Below are 23,500 nucleotides of genomic sequence, written 5' to 3'. Positions count from 1 at the left end.
CACCACATAATACGACATCATAAAAATGAAATGTAAAACCCAATAAATAAGAACAACGGGACTATAAAAGAGCACAAAACAGGCATTAACTGCTCAGATCAAGGTAAGACATTTACAGAGATCTGAATATGAATTGCTTCTAATGCAGCATCCTGTTTACTTATGTTTTCATTTGAGTGCCCTGGTCTGTGGAAACACTTCAGATCATCAAACAAAGGTCAGCCAAAGATAACCTGATTAAATAACGTCGTTTTTGAATCATTTCATCTTTTAAGGGAAAAAGCTTTCCAAATCAGCCTGGTCCTGGGTGAAAATATAGTGGCCTCCCTTGTTATTTATCAGAAGGCTGTGTTCAATTTCAGTATTCACACCACGGTCCTAATTACTGCCTAACGTTTAGAAAAATAAAGATCTTTAGAACCTGCACAACAACATGAAGTAGGCCAAAAGATCTCAAAAAGCAACACATACACCTAACTAAAGGAATTAAAAAACTGCTGAGATACAAAGTTGTTGCCATCAATCAGTCTGGAAAGAGTTACAAAACCATTTCTAAGGCTTTGGGACTCAAGTAAACAACATTGTATCAGTTTAAGTCAGTGTTTCTACAATAACAAAGTGACTGAGCAAAATTTGCCTCTATGAGAGGGGAGAGAGTTCAGAGGTGAAAACCCATCCTGGCCAAAAAGAACACAAAGGTCTGTTTCACATACTACAGAACAGATGATGGGACAAAAGTGGACCTTTTTAGAGGGTTTGTGTTCTGTTACATCTGTCGTAAAACTAACACAGCATTTCAGAAAACGAACATATAGTGGTGGTAGTTTAAAGGTCTAGGTCTGCTTTTATGCTCCAGGATCCGGATGACTTGCTGTATTTGATGGGATAGTGAATTCTGCTCGACCATCTGTTTGTGACCTTAAGCTCAAGGGCACTTGGGTTATTCAGCAGGACAGTGATGCAAAGCTATACAGCAACTTCCAAATACCTCAGAAACAATAATTCAAGCTTTTGGAGTGGCCTGTTGAAGGTCTGGACTGATTCTAAATCTCCTAGGGTGCACATACTTTTTCACAGCACAGTTTAACAGCAGGAGATTAAACCGAAGGGAGCCCCTACATGACTTGTGCGGTCAATATAGCCAACTCTTGCTGCTTGTTTAACCCATGGATGAATGTTTGCTTTTCAGGAGAGTCTGCGTCTCCCGCAGCGCCGTGTGGTTTGTGAGAGCAGCAACAGATCTCTGACTCCTCAGAACGCGGGCCGGTTCTCCAACCACTGGTTCATACTGTTCAATGACGTCCTGGTGCACACACAGGTACGCAGGTTAAATACCTGTAAGCTGCTTCTACTGATGCGACGTTAGAATACATTAATGTCAGAATGCTTTCATTATTTAGGGTTTTAAAAACATGCAGGAGCTGGAAATGATTTTCAGTTGAATTGTACATCAATTATTGCCTCATCGTTGGATCTGACGGGTATTCTGGTGGATCTGTGTGTTTGTAGCTGATATCCTCCATCGTCTCTAGATTATCTTTACATGTCTTCATTATGTCTTTCATTCACTCAGGGGAGTCTTTCCTCTCAGAGCTTCGTAAGTATGATCCTGCAACAGCTTAGTTTGATGTCTTTGCCACCAGTTTTTGCTGCATACAGTGTAGCTGGTCTGTTTAGTGAAGGGTCCGCTGGGAGCTAAAAGTGAATTCCTAAATGTGAACACGGGATTTCATAAAGTTTGCCGATGTTTTCGAACCATCCAGACAGCTTTGTTTTGAAGGTGTCAGGTTCATCTAATTTAAACAAACACACGAGAGATGACTAAAATACTAATGTTTGTAAGGAATAATAGAAACAAGACTTGTGGAAAAAAATCACATTGTTTTATAATTGGGGTGTTGATATTTTTCCATACAGTCTGTACCAGTGTGAGTTAAATTTTGTAACAAATCGTTACCCAACCGACACTGTAGATTCCCTCTTACTAATGTTTCTGTGATTATTTATTTGTGATCTTTACTAAAATTATCACAACTTCTTGTAAAGATAAAATTAAAGTATATGCTTTTTTCTTTTTTTGCTGAAATTCTGTTGAAGTTCAGTGTTCACATTTGTTTCCTGCATGTTTATTTTGTGCTGCAGAACAGGTGTCTTGCTACAGATTTGGGTTTGAGGTCTTTGCAGCATTAGTGGATCAGGTCTGCAGATATGCATCTTGTTGCTGTTGAAACTCACGCTGGTCTGCTAACTTTCAGAAACATCTAAACTAACATCACCAACTCCAAACAAGGAGGTGTTTCTATAGCTTCGGCCAAATCATCGACTGTCTCCTTGTCCTCTGTGTTTCACTCGCTCATTGTTTTTCTTGTCATATATTGTAGAGACTTTAACTATTTACCTCTTCCCCTGTTTGGTTTGCTGTGGTGTGTTTAATAGAGACAAAAGAGGTGAAATTTACTGTATGTAGGAATATTTTCATTATGTTACCCAGGACCCTTTTCCCACAAAGCTTAATTAACCTGAACCTTCAATGTTTTCCGTCAGTGTTTTCATTGCAGTGATAAGCAGGTCGTTTGTGGTTGTTTTTTATTTGGGCTTTGAAGCAGAAAGGCTCTAAAACGGCACACAATAATAGTTCCCACTGGAGGATTTACTCTTTTTGAACAAAAAGCCGATATCTTATGACAATCTGTTAAGTTTAAAATGAACAGGAAACATGAATTGTAGAGGAGCTTAAACAGAACAATAAAAGGGCTTAGTTCCCTTCCTTCACAGAACATGACCCTGAAGGTTCAGGAAAATATTAAAAGTGCTACCTACTTACATGGCCTCTGGTGGATGCAGTGGAAGCGCAGAGGGAAAGATGTGGCCCCACAAGCTCCCTTAGTTCCTGGAAAAAATTTCTGAATTAAAAGACACCTTTTAATGTCTTTAGTTTGTTGTGCTACGTTGTGAATTAAACGGTTCACTTTACGTCTCTAGTTGGTTTTAAATGTGTTTTACCGTCATAAAGAGTCCAGATTGTTCTAATTTACAGGTTAAATGATGGGTTTTTTTGGAAGAAGGTTTAAATGCTATCATGTTCAAAAGCACAGTCTTTTTAATGCAGTCGTATTGCTGCAGCTCCTCTTATTACTTCTTTTCCTGCAAGTTCAATTTGGCTGATGAAGTAGAAGAATATGTCTGTTTTATCTTACATGACTGTTTCTGAGCAGAAGCATGTTTTGTTCAGCAAAACCAAAATTAAACCCCCTTCCGGGTTTTTTTTATAGTGAAACTTCCCCAATTTGCCAGTTCTTAGAAAACCGCCTTTAAGCAACAACTGAAACGTCTGCGTCGCGTATGATGCTGTAATCCCAGAATCAGTCACGTTGCTTCATTTGAGAATCACAGAAGGTGTGTAATTTCTGTTGCTCTCTGTGTCTCTGCAGTTCTCGACACATCACGTCTATCCACTCACTTGTTTGTGGGTGAAACCGATAACTGAAGACGGCAGTGGACTGTGAGTCTCTTCAAGAAATTCTGACCCAGAATGTGAAAAACAGGTTGACAGATGCAAATAGATTTTTTATAAAGGAGATTTTGAGCTATTGGTATTCATTAAAATCATTACATATAGAATTTACAAGTTGTGACGTAGTTTTAATCGAAACATGACAATGCTGTGATGCATGATCCATCGGTCTGGATCCTGCACCTTTTTTTTTCCTTGCAACATACTATTTGATCAATTATGAAACTAAAGGCTTTAAAAAAATCTTATCTAAATTAATACTGGAATCAAACGTGCAGACTTGGCAGAAACAATCACTGGAGGGAGATAAATTAGTTCCTAAAAACCAGACTTCCTTCCTGTAATTACTTTATGATGACTCTTTTATAACCAGTGGTGGCCTATAGATGAACTTCTGCACTGTGTAACATTGATTCACGGATACCCAATGCCTCAGTTGCTACAAAGAGCCAAATTAACAAAGCTACGTTGTTTGCTAAATGAGTGCCCCTCGAATTGTGTCCTCCTAATTCTCAAAATATGGCCAGTATTCATCTATTTGCCACATTTTAAACGAGGTATTATGCATGCATTTAGAGGGAAAGACCAGAGCTGTTTGAGACATACAAGTGAAAGCTATTAGCTGCAGCTAGCTGCACAGTTCAGGCTTTACTAAAAACACTTGAGAGGAGACCCAGTGATGTCGGTGGGAGGCGAGAAGCGAGAGTCCTCAGCCAGCACTCGATTATCATTAATTAGGTTAAAATAACAGAATGTAATCACTGTAAACAAAGCACAGGTGGGGTTTTTATAACAATTTATTACAAATTGCATCAGTACATATTTGTCTTTATCGTCTTTATTTGGCCATCTGATCTTTTTTTTTTTTTCGCCTTAATCAAAGGTTTTATCTTTGATGAATCTGTTACAGCAGGCAGCGTGTGCAAAATATGTGCAAAAAAAACATTTAATGTGTAGCTTTGTGAATTTCCCCCCCCGAGTGTTTTCTAAGTAGTCACAATGAAACTGAAACACCTGTCATTTTAGTGTGGGAGGTTTCATGGCTAAATTGGACCAGCCTGGTAGCCAGTCTTCATTGATTGAACATTGCACCAGTAAGAGCAGAGTGTGAAGGTTCAATTAGCAGGGTAAGAGCACAGTTATGCTCAAAATATTGAAATGCACACAACATTATGGGTGACATACCAGAGTTCAAAAGAGGACAAATTGTTGGTGCACGTCTTGCTGGCGCATCTGTGACCAAGACAGCAAGTCTTTGTGATGTATCAAGAGCCACGGTATCCAGGGTATTGTCAGCATACCACCAAGAAGGACGAACCACATCCAACAGGATTAAATGTGGACGCAAGAGGAAGCTGTCTGAAAGGGATGTTCGGGTGCTAACCTGGATTGTATCCAAAAAACATAAAACCACGGCTGCCCAAATCACGGCAGAATTAAATGTGCACCTCAACTCTCCTGTTTCCACCAGAACTGTCCGTCGGGAGCTCCACAGGGTCAATATACACGGCCGGGCTGCTATAGCCAAACCTTTGGTCACTCATGCCAATGCCAAACATCGGTTTCAATGGTGCAAGGAGCACAAATCTTGGGCTGTGGACAATGTGAAACATGTATTGTTCTCTGATGAGTCCACCTTTACTGTTTTCCCCACATCCGGGAGAGTTACGGTGTGGAGAAGCCCCAAAGAAGCGTACCACCCAGACTGTTGCATGCCCAGAGTGAAGCATGGGGGTGGATCAGTGATGGTTTGGGCTGCCATATCATGGCATTCCCTTGGCCCAATACTTGTGCTAGATGGGCACGTCACTGCCAAGGACTACCGAACCATTCTTGAGGACCATGTGCATCCAATGGTTCAAACATTGTATCCTGAAGGCGGTGCCGTGTATCAGGATGACAATGCATCAATACACACAGCAAGACTGGTGAAAGATTGGTTTGATGAATATGAAAGTGAAGTTGAACATCTCCCATGGCCTGCACAGTCACCAGATCTAAATATTATTGAGCCACTTTGGGGTGTTTTAGAGGAGCGAGTCAGGAAACGTTTTCCTCCACCAGTATCACGTAGTGACCTGGCCACTATCCTGCAAGAAGAATGGCTTAAAATCCCTCTGACCACTGTGCAGGACTTGTATATGTCATTCCCAAGATGAATTGACGCTGTATTGGCTGCAAAAGGAGGCCCTACACCATACTAATAAATTATTGTGGTCTAAAACCAGGTGTTTCAGTTTCATTGTCCAAACCCTGTATATTTCAGTACACTAAACATACTAAAAATGCTTGTTCTTTCTTCACAAAGTAAAATCATGTGATCTAGAATAAGCTTAATTGTTGTTGTGTTTATTTTACTTCTACTACATGAAATGTTTTGCTGATACCCTTTTAAGTAGCTAAATGTACGTTAATTGTTGTCGGTTTATGGTACTTTTTTCAGTTATGCCATTAAAATCATTTGTCCAGAGGAGAATTTCACCCTGGTGGCCTCAACGCCACAGGAAAAGGTACATTTGTGGTTTCTTTTCTTATTACACAGTTATTATCACTCCATATGAAAATGTTTTTACCCCCTTTTTTGGACACCAGCTCTTTTGGAGATACTTTCATTTGACCCTTCTGTCTCTCTGTAGAACAAGTGGGTGCGGTCTCTGAACAAGGCGGTGGATCAGGTGCTGGGCGGTGCAGCTCAGGGGTCATCACCGGGGGTCACAGCGGCAATGTGCCGCAAAGCCTCGTACAAGTTCAGAGCAGATGATCGATTCAGAGACGCTCAGTACACTGGAGGCTGGCTGGTAGGACGAATCCACGGCAGGTCAGAGGCTGAATGCCTTACAGGTCACACACACATGCACTGAGGGAACGGACAGTGGTCTAAATCCTTAAACATGCTCGGTTTAATGTGTGACCAAGAAAGGCTGAAGCTGTAATTGCCTTTTGCTTTTTTACCAAATAGGCTGATCAGATTTAAAAGCTCTATAATTATTCCGAAACCTTTGCTTTTAATAAAGAACCATAATTGCCACTCTGGATCTGCTCATATGGCGGCATGCTTTCTCTTAAAAGGAGCTCAAATGGTTGAAAACACCAATGTTCTATTATCACCAATGTTGATATCAGTGAAATATCAGTGTATAACTCAGGGAGGGTTTAAGGCATAATTTCCGAAGAAACAGTTAAGAAATAATAATTCACTAAATGATGATACTTTAAATGCAGCAAATGGTGCTTGTACTCCTATAAATGTGTATTTATTAAATCAGAATTATTCAAAGTAATAAACTGTAATAATTGCTTCAGGGTTGATGGTGATTAAAACTGCATTCGTTAAGGACATAAATCACTATTTACATCAAGACCAAGAGCCAGATGGATGGGGTAAGAACGCTGTCAATACAGATGCAGCATCCAGAATTAGTTATGTTTAAACAGAAGAAAAATGTCAGTAAAAAGTTTGTGCTTCTTCGTTTATGACAAAAACCTTTCCGACTGTCAAAGGACAAGCTGGTGACCTTTAGTCCGACCAATGTCAGGTCATTCTGTGCTATAAGAGCTGCTACATCCTGACATCTGATCCCTGCACTCAGCTATATAAGGTCAAGGTGGTTAATGGTTTGTTTTTTAGAAAGATAAAATATTCGATTTTATCATTACAGCGATAATGGATGTGCAAGGTTTTCTTTTTGCCGTTTGGGCAGGGAAGTCTGTATGCATTGCCGCACAGAAATGAATCCACATGCACAAGTGTGTGCACAAGCATGAGGGGGTGCGGATTTCTGTCGATGGAGGAGGTGGGAGCCTTCGGGAAAAGAGTTTCGGGACGACTGATTTAACACACCATAGGCGTACCATGTAAATTATACTAATACATTTGGTTCTTTGCGACATACGTTTTTATTTTATTTAACCTCTGTTTAACCCGGGGGGAAAAAAACACGTAGACAAAAAACAAATAATGCTCTGCACAAGCAGCAGTACGGATTAAGACAGGACGAGTTAAAACAATCAGACCTCACATATCTATCAACCACTTTTAAAACAATAAATTATGTACAACATCTACAGAAAGATGTTTTTGCCTCAGAGTTACTGAGAGCTTGTAAGCAGTTCCAAGAAGTTGGCCCAGTTATTTAAACATCTTTTTTTCAGCTTTTGCTACTGACAAAAGGAGATCCATGTAACCACATGAACTTTTTTTTTGATGATTTTAGATCTGAAGATAGGAAGGCAGGTAGCCCAAAATATACCTGTAGTTTAGAATATACCAGTGCCTCCATCAAAGATTTTACATGTCTGGCCATCCAACAGAAGTATTTAGCAAATGTATAGCTAGTGTGTGAGTCTTTTAATATTTGTAATAAATCTCAAAGCTCCGGGGTGAACAGTAGGCAGAGCGTGAATACTATACGGGGTGATGTGCGTATAAATTATATCCCTATAATCCAGAACTTTTATCAATTTAGCAAAAAGCCCCCTTTTTTTGACTCAAACGCCAAACAGGACTTCTTTCCAAAATAAAAACTGTTTCAGTTTGAGCTTTTTCACCTACATCTTAATGTAAGATGTAAAAGAGACAGAATCATCAAGAAAAAAGCCCAATTATTTGTGTTTTTACAAGCTAAATCTGTAGGCTAAGCCCTAAAAAGTTATAATTAATGCCAGGTTATGTGACTTAGATGAGTTTTGATTTCAGAGGTTTGATTGTACCGTATTAGAAGATAACAGCAACTAAGTAAGAGCCAGTTTAGGTGTAGATGCTGAACTTTACTTCACTGTGTCATCAGCGTACAAACGAGAATATTTTTAAATTATAAAGAGAATGAAAATAAGTCGTCCGAAGACCGAACCCTGAGGGTCACCACTAGCTACAGTAATGAAACTGCAAGTGAAACCATCGCCTTGCACACAATGTTCTACAAGAAGGATAATTATGAAACCAGCCAACACTACATTCATTAGTCAGTCCTGACGAGTTTCTGTTTTAACAATGTGTTTCTTGCAGTATCAAAAGTTTGTGATATATAGATGAAAGCAACTTTTATGTGGTACCGGTAAATCATTTTGAAACTATGCGCACTGTTAAAGAACCTATTTATCTCTGTTTGTCTGTAAAACGCTTAGTCCCCTTGAAAATGCTGGAAAGCTGAAAGTATAATTTGTACATTTTCCCTTTCAGAGGAACCATGAAGTGGCCGGATGGGCGGGTGTACAAGGGAAACTTCAAGAATGGACTGGAGGACGGGTCTGTATGAATCTAGGTGTTGGTTCTGTCCAACACGAAACATTTCTGATCTTAAACAAGTCGAGAGAACCTTATAAGTGTTTTTACAGGAAATGGTTGCATTTTTACCTTTTTAGCTGCAGATTTAGCATCTTTACTACAAATTAGTCTTTTTTTGTAGGTATGGAGAATGTTTAGTACCAAACAAAGTGCAGGACAAACACGACACTTACCAAGGACAGTGGAGGGAGGGAAAGATCCATGGTTTTGGCAAGTACAAGTCAGTACACTGTTTTCTGGAAGCTAAACATAAAAATGTTGTACAAATCATTTTAAATATGCAAGATGCCTGGAATCTGGTGTCAGAAATGTGTGCAGAGACATCAGAACCAGTCGTCTAGTGATTATATAGGTTTTTTTCATAGACAGATTATCAGTGCCGTTTCATGTTAACTTAGAGCGCCCCCTTCTGTTTGTCGTGGGTCGGACTCAGGTACGCCAGTGGAGAGGTATACGAGGGCTGTTTCTGTGATGGGCAGCGGCACGGTTACGGTATGCTGAGCTCCGGTAAACTGGCCCTGACTTCTTCGAGCGTTTTCATCGGCCACTGGGTTCACGACAAGAAGACGGGGTACGGAGTCCACGACGATATCATGAGGTATGAAACGGCTCTGCCTCAAATTTCTGTTCTACAAGTCATGAAATGTGTGATGAAATGCAGAACTAAAACGTGGAGCAGGAGTAGCTTTAAAAAAAAGAGTTTCAACATGTCTTTGCAGCATTGTGGATAAAATTATGCACTAATCATGCAGTGCGGTCTAGAAAAGTATAAACGTAAGTAGAAATAAAATATTATTTTCCAGGTTTAAAGAAACATGAGCAAAGAAAATATTTTTTTGAAATTGTTTGAATTTTTTTACAACGACAAACTATATCACTTTATAGGAGTTTGAGTGGTAGAGCAACACAACATAATTCATATTTGTATCACGGAAGAGGTATTAGTTTTTAAAGTGTGGTATTTATGTATATTTGGCTTAGCTGTATGTTTAGGTTTGTTTTACTGCTGAAAGGTCAGTCTCCACCCCAGTCTCAAGAAAGCATCCCCACAGCATGATGCTGCCACCACCATGTTTCACCGTGGCAATATGTGTTCACAGTGTTAGTTTTCTGTCTCCCATATTGTTTTCCATGTCGACCAGAAAGTTTTGGTCTCATCAGACCAGAGCACGTTCTTTCTCATGTTTGCTGTGTCTGCTGCAATCTGGGCATCTTATTTTTCCACATTGGCTTTTTTTCTTGCCACGTTTCCAAAAAGGTCAAGTTTGTAGACAACTAGAAGTTGTTCTATCAACAAATTTTGCCACCCGAGCTTTGAATCTGTGCAACTCCCCTAGAGGTCATTTTAGGCTCATTCACAAGTTTCACATTTTTATTTGTGAAAACGTTTATTAGTTCAGAGAGTTTTAGGGGTTCATAGGATCTCCTTTTTGTTTTCCAGAGGAGAGAAGTACATGGGCTTCTGGCTGGATGACCTTCGGCACGGCAGCGCTGTGGTCGTCACTCAGTACGGCGTTTATTTTGAAGGGTCATTCAAAGAAAACAAGATGAGCGTAAGTACAGCAGTGAGTAAGTGTATGGCTCAAGTATGCACATAGTCTTTGGAAAAGTTCATTTTGTTTGGTTTTAGCGTCTAGTAGAATTTATGTTTTGTCTGTAATTGTGTTGCTTTGCTCTAACTGTGTAGAAGTTAAACTCATGCAGGTCAGCGGCTAGCAGGACACATAAAAACAGTAAACCATTAAAGTTTTTTAGTTGCTTTACATCTTTAATCTGTCCCATCTGTCAGGGTTCAGGCCTGTTGGTGTCGGACGATGACACAGTTTTTCATGGGGAGTTTAGTGACGACTGGACCATCAATGGGAAGGTAAAACACTTCCGCTTTTCTCTTTCTTCAGACACCTGAACCATGTGTCTGCCAGATCCGTCTCTCTTTATCTTTACGCTGTTTTCAGTTAGTGATGTGACTGCAACCGGCTTTAATGTTTGTTGTTACCAAAAAGGGGTCAAGACTATACAGTTGTAAACTATAGCTCACCTGGCTCTGCAGGGGGTTTTGACTCTCGCAAATGGCGACTGTCTGGACGGTCTGTTCAGCGGAGAGTGGAGGACGGGTCTGAAGATCGTAGGAACGTACGTCAAACCAAGCTTAGATGGATACGAAAGCAAGGAGAAAAACGACCTGCCGTGAGTATTTAGATGTTTTTATTTACACCTGGCATTATTGCCTGAACTGAATTATAAAACTATAAAAATAATCACCTTGACTCCTTAAGCAGCCGGTTCTGCAGTGAACAGGCTTAGGTTCCATCGCCGTAATGTCTGACGAGCAGCTGTTATGACCGATGGGTCAGAGTGGCCTAAAGTCTGAAGGTGTTTGCATGTTCAACAGCTTGGGTCAGTATGTGGTGCCTGCAGCTCAAAGGTGGATCTGTGTGTTTGACGAATGCTGGGGTCGACTCGGCTGTGACGCCGCCGGCATGGGAGAGAGGACCGCAGCCTGGGAGAACATCGCTGTTACCATAGCAACAGCTCGGCGCCAGAGGTAGACACGCAAACCGCCTTCCATCCATTCGTACATACTGGTCCTTCTCAAAATATTAGCATATTGTGATAAAGTTCATTATTTTCCATAATGTAATGATGAAAATTTAACATTCATATATTTTAGATTCATTGAACACTAACTGAAATATTTCAGGTCTTTTATTGTCTTAATACGAATGATTTTGGCATACAGCTCATGAAAACCTAAAATTCCTATCTCATAAAATTAGCATATCATTAAAAGGGTCTCTAAACGAGCTATGAACCTAATCATCTGAATCAACGAGTTAACTCTAAACACCTGCAAAAGATTCCTGAGGCCTTTAAAACTCCCAGCCTGGTTCATCACTCAAAACCCCAATCATGGGTAAGACTGCCGACCTGACTGCTGTCCAGAAGGCCACTATTGACACCCTCAAGCTAGAGGTTAAGACACAGAATGAAATTTCTGAACGAATAGGCTGTTCCCAGAGTGCTGCATCAAGGCACCTCAGTGGGAAGTCTGTGGGAAGGAAAAAGTGTGGCAGAAAACGCTGCACAACGTGAAGAGGTGACCGGACCCTGAGGAAGATTGTGGAGAAGGGCCGATTCCAGACCTTGGGGGACCTGCGGAAGCAGTGGACTGAGTCTGGAGTAGAAACATCCTAGAGCCACCGTGCACAGGCGTGTGCAGGAAATGGGCTACAGGTGCCGCATTCCCCAGGTCAAGCCACTTTTGAACCAGAAACAGCGGCAGAAGCGCCTGACCTGGGCTACAGAGAAGCAGCACTGGACTGTTGCTCAGTGGTCCAAAGTACTTTTTTCGGATGAAAACAAATTCTGCATGTCATTCGGAAATCAAGGTGCCAGAGTCTGGAGGAAGACTGGGGAGAAGGAAATGCCAAAATGCCAGAAGTCCAGTGTCAAGTACCCACAGTCAGTGATGGTCTGGGTTGCCGTGTCAGCTGCTGGTGTTGGTCCACTGTGTTTTATCAAGAGCAGGGTCAATGCAGCTAGCTATCAGGAGATTTTGGAGCACTTCATGCTTCCATCTGCTGAAAAGCTTTATGGAGATGAAGATTTCATTTTTCAGCACGACCTGGCACCTGCTCACAGTGCCAAAACCACTGGTAAATGGTTTACTGACCATGGTATCACTGTGCTCAATTGGCCTGCCAACTCTCCTGACCTGAACCCCATAGAGAATCTGTGGGATATTGTGAAGAGAACGTTGAGATACTCAAGACCCAACACTCTGGATGAGCTAAAGGCCGCTATCGAAGCATCCTGGGCCTCCATAAGACCTCAGCAGTGCCACAGGCTGATTGCCTCCATGCCACGCCGCATTGAAGCAGTCATTTCTGCAAAAGGATTCCCGACCAAGTATTGAGTGCATCACTGTACATGATTATTTGAAGGTTGACGTTTTTTGTATTAAAAACACTTTTCTTTTATTGGTCGATGAAATATGCTAATTTTGTGAGATAGGAATTTGGGTTTTCATGAGCTGTATGCCGAAATCATGCGTATTAAGACAATAAAAGACCTGAAATATTTCAGTTAGTGTGCAATGAATCTAAAATATATGAATGTTAAATTTTCATCATGACATTATGGAAAATAATGAACTTTATCACAATATGCTAATATTTTGAGAAGGACCTGTACATCCATACTATGCTAAATCATTAGTGAAACCTGATTTATTAGTTTTTATTAGTGACAGCAATCAATTGGCCAGTGAACAAAATTGTCCAGTTTGCTCATAACGGCTCTGACCCGTGATTGGTTGTTCGGATTTGACTCATACTGTCTGCAGGTGTTAACTGTCTGTTACTATCAGTTTAACTATGTGTATGTGTTTGTGTACAGCCCAGACCTTAGTAAATCTCACACCAAAGTGCTGGAGAGTTTGGAGTTCATCCCCCAGTACGGAGAGCCAGTCACCTCTGCAAACTACGACAACATCAGAAGATACCTCACCAAGGTACAGAGAAAACTGTCACTATGTGCGCATGTAGGCGGACGAGTCTTCTGTTTCTGCAGGTTTGGACAGGTGTATGAGGTAACGTCTAAGTGTTTTTGCGTGACCGTGTCAGGCATGCGAGACCCCCCACCACCCTCTCGGCTGGCTGGTGGAGACGCTGGTGACGGCTTACAGGATGACGTACGTCGGAGTGGGATCAAACCGCAGGCTGCTCCGACAGGCTGTCCAAGAGCTCCAGGCCTACCTCACACACGTCTACAGCTTCATCAGGTAGATTTTATTCACCTTGTCAACATTTTTCTGACCTTAGAAGAAAAGCGAGAAAAAGCCAAGAATTAGTATCAATGCATTGTGAGCAATTATTTGATGCAACGGTCTAGTCAAAGTCCAGCCCTTAATCCAACAGGAAATTGTGGCAAATGCTGAAAATTGATGTTCACAGATGCTCTCCATCCAAGCTGACAGAGCTTCACTGTTATGCAACTACTTTGTGTTCTTCTATCAGGAACACAAAGTAGTCCTCAATACACTGAAAGCTGTGGTATTAGTGCGAGAAAATGTGGAAAAATTGAAGGTGTGAACACATTCCAGCTCTGGTTTTTTGTCTAGAGTTGCTCTCCTGTTGGAAGGTGAACCTCCTCACCAGTCTCTCCTATATTACCTCCATCCACCTTCCCAATTAGTCTGACCAGTTTCCATGTCCCTGCTGAAGAAAAGTATCCCAACAGCATGATGCTGCCACCACTATGTGTCACTGTGGCGATGGTGTTTCCACGGTGATGTGTGTGTGTTAGATCTTTGCCACACATAGCATTTTGACAGTAGGTCCGAGGTTCAGTTTTGGCTAATCCAACCAGATCACCTTCATCCACTGTGGTGGAGCAGCTGTGCTTCCCTACAAGGCTTGAGACTACAGATAGGACTTTTTCTTATCCATTTATTTTAACAATGGCTTTCTTCTTGCCACTCTTCCATAAAGGTCAGATTTGTTTAGTTTGCAACTAGTGGTTCTCCCATCAAACGATTCTCCCACCTGAGCTGTGGATCTATGCAGCTCCTCTAGAGTTACCATAGGTCTCTATGCTGCTTCTCTGATTAATACTGTCCAGTCCCGGACTGTCAGTTTAGGCGGACATGAATGCCTTGATAGGTTTTACCGTTGCTCCGTTAAACTTCTCCACAACTTCATCCCTGACCCGTTTGCTGTGTACCTCAGTCTTCATGATACTGTTTGTTCCCTGATGTTCTCCAACACACCTCTGAGACCTTCACAGAACCGCTGTAGTTCTGCTGAGGTTAAATTGCAGAAAGCTGGACTCTATTTGCTAATTATGTGACTTCTGGAGGCAGTTGGGTGCACTGGATTTTATTTAGGGGTAGCAAAGGAAAAGGGGCTGAATGTGAAACAACACTGCGCATTTCAGGTTAATATTTTTAAGTAAAATAATGAAAATAAATGAAGCATTAGGATTATGCTCCGCTTTGCACTGTTCCATCACAGGAAATCCCAATAAAAACACAAAGCATTGGAAATGGTGGCAGTTTGATCACGATATGTTTTTGCTGTGTGCAGGTTTTTGTTTCCAGGGTTACCAGATGATGGCGGCATCATCCCAGACCCTCCTGACCCCAGCCCTTTGAAAAGCCGACACAACTCTAATCAAGTGGAACAGGGGTCAGCGTTAACACGGAGGAGGCAGCATAAAGTAACAAGATAAATGTTGATGTGAAGAGATTATTTGAAATCTTTTTCTCTCCTCTCTGTTGTTTTATTTTTCCTTTTAGTGTTTTAGTGGTGAGCTCTTCATCTCTGCTCCTCCCTCTGCTGCTGCCTCGGCTCTACCCTCCTCTCTTCACCCTGTACTGTCTGCAGCAGGAGCAGGAGGAGGCCCAGTACTGGGAGCGCATCCTCCGACTCAACAAGCAGCCCGACCAGTCGCTCCTCAGCTTCCTGGGAGTGCAGGAGTCAGTGTGCAAAACACACACAATCTATATTGAGCTTTTCTCTAAATGACTAAAGAAGTCCTTGATTGTCCTGACTGCTGTGTTGTGGATGTTTGTTTTGTTCTCCATCGTAGGAAGTTTTGGCCTCACTGGATGTGCATCCTGGGGCAGAAAAAGCAGGTCAAACAGTTTTCTTCCGCTTTTACACGTGGAGCCTTTCAAACGTATTCATACACCTTCACCTTTACCACATTTTGTCCCGTTACAACAAACAATGTGTTTTATTAGGCTTTTAGAAGATATAGCAACAAGTAGTGCAAAAATTGTAAAGTTGGAGGAAAATGGAAGATGTTTTTTTTTTTTTTTTTCTTTTTATTGAAATGTAAAAAGTGTTTGAAGTTTATTAGTTAGACCCCTTTACTCTGAGAGTCCTAAAGAAAATAGAGTGACTGTAAAAGTCACCTGGTTAGTAAACAGAGTGCCTTGTGTAATTTAATGGCAGTATAAACGCAGCTATTCTGTGGAGGCCTCAGAGGTTTGTTGGAGAACAAACAGCATCATGAAGACCAGGGAGCACCAGGGAGAAAGTTGTGGAGAACTTTAAAGCATAAATCCCAACCTTTAAGCATCTCACAGAGAACTGTTCAGTCCATCATTGAAGTGCTACACTAAACTAACAGGCCAGCTAAGGAGAACCTTAATTAGAAAAGTGGCCAAGCGGCAATTGGTTAGTCTGGAGGAGCTGCAGAGATCCACTGCTCAGGTGGGGGATTCTGTCAACAGGATGATTATTTGTCTTAGACTCTAAAAATCAGGGTCTGTGTTGACAATGATTCTCAGATTCCTATCAGAGAGCTCCTATCTTAGTCTAAACATTCTTGGGAAGGACACCTAGCTTAAGAGTTGTTCACTTCGCTGCTGAGAGGGACTCTGAGCGAGACAGAACTTCCTGTCTTAGTGAGGAGCTGTGGTTGACCCTGTTGCTAGGGGTGACGCTGTCTTCTAAGAGCTGGGATTGGTTGTTAAAAGACACAGCAAAAAACAAAAACAAACGAGCTCGCAGTAATCAATGGAGAAAAATGAACTGATGATGGAATTTAGACTGGATTCAGAAATGTGTAAATCATGATGATGACTTAGCAAAATAAAATTGATTGTCAAACAGCATCAAAATATTTGAACAGAGCTTATTTTTTACATGCTGATCGTTATTTTGATTTGCTTATCATTATGTCTGCTTGCCATGCGGGTTGTTTTCATGCTGCATCTATTTCATATTCATTAATTTAATATTAATATTAAAATTAAGCATTTTATTGTCATTGCCTTCTTTTATAGTGAGGTTTAGTTTGGTAAAATGAACAAAACAAAATAGAGAAAAAAAGGTGGCGAAAACTGAAGTGAACAGAGGAGCAGAACCAGCTGGTGGAGGAGAAGAGAGGAGTGTTGAAAGGTAGATTTGGTCCTGGGATCTGTACTAGATTGATTGTAATTTTGTTCACGGTTATTCATTATTGCTTCTATTATTTATTTATCCTTCCTAATATTACTTTATAAGAGTTTCACCTTTAATCTGTCCTGCCAATGACACTTTTTAATTTCGTCCTAGGGGGATAGTAAAGTTAATCTTGTCTCTATCAATAATTGGATGACTGTTATATAAGTTTATGTGTTCATTGAGGCGACTGTGGCTCAGTAGGAAGAGTAGTCGTCTTACAATCAGAAGGTTGTGGGTTCGATTCCAGCCTCCTGCCATAGGTCAATGTGCCCCTGGGCAAGGCACTTAACCTCAAGTTGCCTGTGTATTGGTGTATGAATGTGTGAGCGTTAGTGAGTGCAATTGGGTGAATGTGGCTCTAGTGTAAAGCGCTTTGAGCGGTCTGTATGACTGGAAAACGCTATATAAGTTCAGTCCATTTACCATTTACTCTACTATTAAGGGGGTGGATCCCTGCACGGTCGAGCCGGTAGCGTTTTATCAATTCACTGTTGTTCATTGTTCTGAGAGTATCTCTCCTTTCTCACTGTCTGTCTTACTACCATCTTCTCTGCTTAGGCCACTCTTAAGCTCCTCACTACTCTTAACATTTCCTCATGTTAGGAGCTCTCTTAAGGCCTAAGATGCTTCGTGAATCTTTTATCTTACCGAGGGAAAATTCTAAGAAAAATCTTAGGGTTCAAGAAATGTTACGTTTTTTTTAGAATGACGTCACTAGGAGCTACTTTTAGTCTTAGGACTCTTTGTGAATACGGGCCCTGGCCTTTATAGAAGAAGAAGAAAACCCATTTGCAGTTTGCTAAAAGGCATGTAGGGGACATGTAGGGTGCTCTGATTTGATGAGACCAGGGTTGAACAATGGGACCTAAAGTGTAGCGAAAAACAAACACAGTGGCAGCGTCATACTGTGGGAATGCTTTTTTTCCAGCATGGACCGGCAATAGAAAAGCATGCCGCACCTTTGAGATTTGTATTTATAGAGAAGATTTAAAATCATGTATCATTTTCCTTCCAGTTTACTGTTATGCTCTCACACATAAACCCCGTGAATTACATGCAGGTTTGTGGTTGTGATGGGGAAAAAGCTCAGGAAGTATGAAGACTTTAAAAAGGTGCTACATAAAGTCATCTGCAGTCCCTATAAACTGTCTTTAATTATTGTGTTTTCTGTTTTTCCTCACAGATAGTCTCCAGCAGTGAAGATGCCTGTTTTGTTTCTGCAGTTGAGACCCTCCAACAAATCAGGTACTTTCTGCGTAACCTGACGCAAAATAAACACAACATTCAGTAATTCTTGGTAGTTGGAGGTAGTAATCAGTGCAGGTTGATCAGAAGGTGAAACAGTTACATGCCTGATTAGTTGTGAGCATTTATCCCTGATCTCTGCCTGTCAGGCACTGCTTGGCGCCATCAAGCTGTTCGTGAAAAGATCATTTAAAGATGCCAAGTTTATTGTAAACTGTTACTAATTGGTTAAATGATGTGAATTAATAATAATAAATTAACAAACGTACCATCCTTTGCACACAGCACCACGTTTACTCCATCAGATAAACTGGTGGTGATTCAGAGGACGTTTGAGGAGCTCACGCTGGAGGTGAAACCTTTCCTGGCCGGGGATTTCCTGTGGTGCATGGACGATCTGTTCCCTCTCTTCCTTTACGTGGTGCTCCGAGCGAGGTGCATTATCGAGCACACAAAGAGTCTAGCTGTGTTACATCTGAGTTTTAAGTATTTGTTCAGTAGTTTAGTTGCCATAAATATTTGTTTGCTATCATATTTCAAACACACATGAATTGTTTTTGTCATCTTGTTTCTCATTGTGCTGCTCGCTTCTCTCCAGGATCAGGAACCTGGGAGCTGAAGTGAGCCTGATTGAAGACCTGATGGATCCTAACCTTCAGCATGGAGAAATGGGCCTGATGTTCACCACACTGAAGGTGAGATCGCCCAAAAGACACAAAGTAATGGCCAAACTGTTCTCAACCATAGATTTATTCGTTCAGTCTTCTTGTTTCTCCTCTTTCTTACCAACACTAAAGGTAATAACTACTAACTTTTATGAAAGGTTTTACAATGAAGACTTTCTCTTCCTGCATGACCATCAGAACAGAAAGTATGAGTAATAATATTAACAACCAGATCGGTTCTGAGTTGTGTTCTGCCACCAGGAGAGAATTATCTGAAGGACTGAGGATCTACAGAAGCTGAACAGAAAACTAATTCAGAATTAGTTCAGATGGCATCTAGAGCCATCCCTGAAATCTAAATATAATCCATGATTCTTCTAGTGTTCTAGAGTTTATTAATTTTTTTTGCCCCTGGTTAAATTTGTGTTGATTATGCATTCAGTGAAACATTGTTCTTTTGATTTGGCCATTTTCTTTTCTTCTAAAATACCAAGTGAAACCTCATTATCGATTTCTGATCGAGGCCATTGGCAGAGAAAGAGACCCACAGCATCACAGATCCTCTACCATACATCATTCTCATATTCCACCTTTGTTTGGCACCAGACCCGCCTGCACAGTTCGTCGCCTTCCTGCAGTTTTCTCCCAGTGAGCTTCTGGAGATTCGTCTGGGACCTCCCCTACCATCCAGCTCGCTGTGGATGGTGCTAAGATGCATGTGCTTCCTCATCCAGCCTTGCTTGTCACAGCTTCTTTTTGTTTTTTAACTTTTTAAATTATTGCCCTGTCTGTAAATGCGGACAGGCTTTGGTGAGTTATTTCTTGTAGCCAATCTCCTGACATTCGTGGATCAACATACATATGCCTTACCTGCATGCATGTCTTCTTGCCTTTCCCATTTTGAGGAAAGGCAAATGGGCTTCTGTGATACAGGAGTTCATGTGTTATTTTGTCACCATTATCGTTATTTTCCCTGAATGTTCACTGCGCTGCGGCAGTGAACGTTGAATTTATTTTTTACAACACATTTACCAGCGCTGCCATTAAGTGTGGAGGCTACTGCATGTTCTCCCAGTGCTTAAAAATGTGAAACTACTTTTCAAGAAGTAAAAGAATTTAAGTCTTGTTATAAATCTGGACAAAACAGGTTTAAGTCATTTTGTTTGTCTGCAGGCCTGCTTCATCCAGATCCAGCAGGAATCCACTATGTAGGTACTGATCCAGAGGTCCCAGTATTCACTGGTTTCCTGCTGCTGGAAGCTGCGCCGACGCAGAGAGAGGAATAAGCCTCATGCTGCATCTTCATGCTTGCACCCTCAGTTTGCAGAATGAAGCAGCACAGCGCCCTCTGTTGTTGAAGCGTTCATCCTGGTAACACCTATTCATTGATATTCGCTGTACTTTGCGTCGAAAATGTTTGTGTGATTGAAAGGTTGGAGTTGCTGCGTCGTTATATATGCTCTTTACAACTTCCCCCTGAAGAGAAACGCACCGCAGATGTTGAGATGTTTTTGTCTTGTTTAATCAGTTTTTATGTATAAACTTTGAAACACAAGAACTTAAAAAATCCTGACTTATTCAAGCACTAATGAAATAAAAAATGCATCAATATAAATATTTCTCTAGCACTGATATTGTCTTGAAAGGATCCCACAGCGTTTGGAATAATAACTGTTCTGATACGCACCCACATGGATTATTGTTATTATTAGAGCAGCTACAAGTACTGGAAAGGGAATAAACACTGTTGTTTTTTTTTTTTTTTTTTACTGTTTTTGTTTTCTATGAGAGTATTTCAAAATAATGTCAATGCATTTTGGATGCAGAAACGCAGCTCATCGTTTTATTGAACGTCTGTTTGTGCTTGTCATGAGCATTTAAAACAACGAGGAGCGGAGCTGTTCATGGATCCCAGCGTTTTATACTCAGAATCTGTCAGCACTCAGATATGAACACAACAGAGAGATATATCACTGTGTTTGTGAACCGTCACGGAGATCACGTCGGACCTGTCGTGATTTCATTTTGTATAAAAAAGGTCGGTCAGTCAGATTTTAACAGTGCATAGATGTAACCCCCCCAAATACTGCAGCACTTACATGAAAATGTTATTTAATGCCAAGATTGTTTGTAATTGTTTATGTTTTGACACATAATGAACAGTTATGGTCAGACGTCTGCACGTGGTCAGCATGGACGACAATATTGCATTCATTTAGGGCATCTAAAGCAAGAGTTAGGTGTATTTATTGAACATTTTCTCTAATACTGGTTAAAAATTAAACGCACAGGCTCAAATATATACATATGCTCCCACCAATATGCTGAACAAGACATAATCAACTGCCTAAATGATCAACACCTTGAAAGTATGACTGAAAATGGACGAACCAAATGTCCTCTGGAGAAACCTTTCAGGACACCGTCAAGCATGGTGGTGGCAGTATCATGCCGGGGGGTCGTTTTACTGCCAGGGGCAAATGTGGAGCAAACCGGCAAGCAGGAAAATGGTCCCAAACACACATCAAACCTGGCTGACATCAAAATCCTGGAACCGCCTTCTTAAAGCTCTGATATGAGCCATTTTGAAAATGTATGAATATTTTGGCTTCTAGACATTCCTAGATCTTAGTTTTTGACCGGACTGGTTTAGGTGTCAAAACACTGGAACTGTCTGGTCAAAGTTGCAAATTGCTAATGTTCTTTCCACCAAATATTAGTTGGGGTGTATATAAATATTTGAGCCTGTGTGGATTAGAGTAAATCTCCAATAAAGTCAAACTTGCGCAGCCATTTTTTTATGTTTTTGAAGTTTATTAAAGTTTTACATTGTGTTCTTATCGCTGCCTGGATGAAACAACATCTCATAACTAAAGGAGTCCATGATGAGGGTATGTAAACGTCTGAGCGGAACAATCGGATCGTTTTCAGCCCGCTGTGGAGGAGTTTGAGTATAATTAAAGTTGAATCTTCTATTAATATTTTATTCGAACATCCAAACAAACCGAGGCAGTTTTCAGAGCAAGCCTCATTACATTTATTTATATCATAATTTATCAATGATTGATCTAAGTGAGATGTTTAACACAGATAATCTATATTTATTGGCTAAATCATTGTTTGATGCCAGGAAGCAAACTAAAAGTGATCAAATCTAAAATTAATACTGTCTAAATGCACTTAATGTAATTTCTGCCTCATTGTTGTGTGCCGGTTTGCTTTGTGTTTATGGCACAGTTTTGCAGACTGTAGCTCATGACCTGAAGCACCTTACTTACCCACATCTTTTTACATCCCTTGGAGAGGTCATACGTGAATGATTATTTTTCTAACCAAGGTTGTATTTTTTTTTACTTCATAACTTTAGAGGAAGCTGATCAGCTGCACTGAATGTTTGGTTTGTGGTTTGGTTGAATATTCAGATGTAAAGCGGAGATTTATTAATGGAACAAAAAGGGTAATAAATTAGTTTTGTTTTCTGGAATGTGTCCTGATTCATATTTTGTATTTAATGTCCCAGATTCATGATTTTTTTTTACAGCAATGAATGGAGCTCACAGTTGGTCAGTGCAAACTTAATCATGACCCAAACCATAAGCAGCACACAGAAAGCATTAGGGCAAAGGTTAACGATCCACTTTCACTTAGTCGTGTTCATGTTTGCGCTAAGTTCTCTACCTGCAGAATATGTTTGACGTGGTTCTGAATAAATTCAGTCCTGTCCCGAAATTTCACAAACCTTCAGGTAGTATTTCCACCAGCTTTGGACATTTAGAGGCTGAAAACACTCAAACTCTGTCAGATTGGACGGAGAGCTTATGCGAACATAATTTCTCAAGTCTTGCCACAGAACCCCTAATAATTTGGATCTGGACTTTGATTAGGCCATTCCTCCAGGTGAATATGCTTTGATCTAAACCAGGGGTCTCAAACTGCAGTCCTTGAAAGGCTTCTCACCAGTCCTCAGCATGCAGTCAAGTGCTACAGAGTCCTGCTGATGACCCGATTAAAATAATTAGGTCATTAGTCGTGTTTATGTCTTAGTCTATCACATAAAATTTCAATAGAATCTCTTAAAGTATGTCTGTAATGTGACGGTATGGACAACAGATTAAAAGTTATAATACAGTATCTTGTGAAAATATTTATAAGTTAGTTTTTTTTAACTTTTCTGTTACAAGTAGTTGGTCAAAAAATGTGATTTGTTCCCATTTCTTTTGGTGATTTTATGAAAAAGGTATAAAATAAAACATTTGTTGGTACCAGCGACATGCTGGTGTAGATTCTTGGTCACTCAGAACATGAGTGCTAATTTAGAAAGCAACTGGACGTCTTCTCTTGTCATTTCCCCTCTCGTTCAAAAGGCTTTTTCAGCTCTGAACAAAGTTGGAAGAACCAGGCTTAAAATTCTGGTAAGAACTATAACACTAATATGGCTGTTAAGGTTACTAATGGGGCAGTTGGGACACACACACACGTCTCTCACTGCTTAAACATACATTGTACGATATGATGTCATGGTACAGGAACTAGGCAGAAAATTTGTGAAAAATCTGCCAAATACCAAGGACGAAATGTACAACAAATTAGGACCACATTAAAGCCTCCATCAAGGGTCAACACCTGACACACGGACTGTTTAAGCAGCCACAGTTCAGCACCTTTATAAAACACACACCTCTGTAGCATTTATGTGTAACATCTCTAAATGAATTAGCTTACTAATATTTGAAGACAATGTAAAATGAAGCATATGATGGTGAATACAAGTAAACTGTTTGCAGGGACATGTTTAGTAATGCCCAATGAAAAAAGATAAAGCACTAAATTTTACTTT

The 23,500-nt window shown here is 40.6% G+C and overlaps 1 protein-coding gene across 5 annotated transcripts in view; it reads left to right on the top strand.

Annotated features, from left to right (window-relative positions):
* LOC124871216 (alsin-like) overlaps positions 1 to 22,147 on the top strand; it is a 35,962-nt gene extending 13,815 nt beyond the window's left edge. For 4 of the 5 annotated variants that reach the window (XM_047370339.1, XM_047370338.1, XM_047370341.1 and 1 more), the window contains 21 exons: positions 1,190 to 1,318; positions 1,574 to 1,597; positions 3,432 to 3,502; positions 5,958 to 6,024; positions 6,151 to 6,332; positions 8,694 to 8,759; positions 8,920 to 9,018; positions 9,232 to 9,396; positions 10,240 to 10,351; positions 10,588 to 10,665; positions 10,849 to 10,985; positions 11,191 to 11,343; positions 13,197 to 13,311; positions 13,424 to 13,581; positions 14,885 to 14,986; positions 15,097 to 15,276; positions 15,390 to 15,435; positions 17,937 to 17,998; positions 18,284 to 18,433; positions 18,597 to 18,693; positions 19,837 to 22,147. In XM_047370339.1, the coding sequence (XP_047226295.1) occupies positions 1,190 to 1,318; positions 1,574 to 1,597; positions 3,432 to 3,502; positions 5,958 to 6,024; positions 6,151 to 6,332; positions 8,694 to 8,759; positions 8,920 to 9,018; positions 9,232 to 9,396; positions 10,240 to 10,351; positions 10,588 to 10,665; positions 10,849 to 10,985; positions 11,191 to 11,343; positions 13,197 to 13,311; positions 13,424 to 13,581; positions 14,885 to 14,986; positions 15,097 to 15,276; positions 15,390 to 15,435; positions 17,937 to 17,998; positions 18,284 to 18,433; positions 18,597 to 18,693; positions 19,837 to 19,875 (2,232 nt within the window). In that variant the 3' untranslated portion in view covers positions 19,876 to 22,147. The remainder of the gene's footprint in view (positions 1 to 1,189; positions 1,319 to 1,573; positions 1,598 to 3,431; positions 3,503 to 5,957; positions 6,025 to 6,150; positions 6,333 to 8,693; positions 8,760 to 8,919; positions 9,019 to 9,231; positions 9,397 to 10,239; positions 10,352 to 10,587; positions 10,666 to 10,848; positions 10,986 to 11,190; positions 11,344 to 13,196; positions 13,312 to 13,423; positions 13,582 to 14,884; positions 14,987 to 15,096; positions 15,277 to 15,389; positions 15,436 to 17,936; positions 17,999 to 18,283; positions 18,434 to 18,596; positions 18,694 to 19,836) is intronic. The other variant, XM_047370340.1, reaches the window with a different exon arrangement.
* Positions 22,148 to 23,500: the final 1,353 nt, after the last annotated feature.

The sequence above is a fragment of the Girardinichthys multiradiatus genome, chromosome 7, assembly GCF_021462225.1.
Source record: "Girardinichthys multiradiatus isolate DD_20200921_A chromosome 7, DD_fGirMul_XY1, whole genome shotgun sequence".
Taxonomy (NCBI): Eukaryota; Metazoa; Chordata; class Actinopteri; order Cyprinodontiformes; family Goodeidae; genus Girardinichthys; species Girardinichthys multiradiatus.
This window is presented reverse-complemented; position numbering and strand designations above follow the sequence as displayed.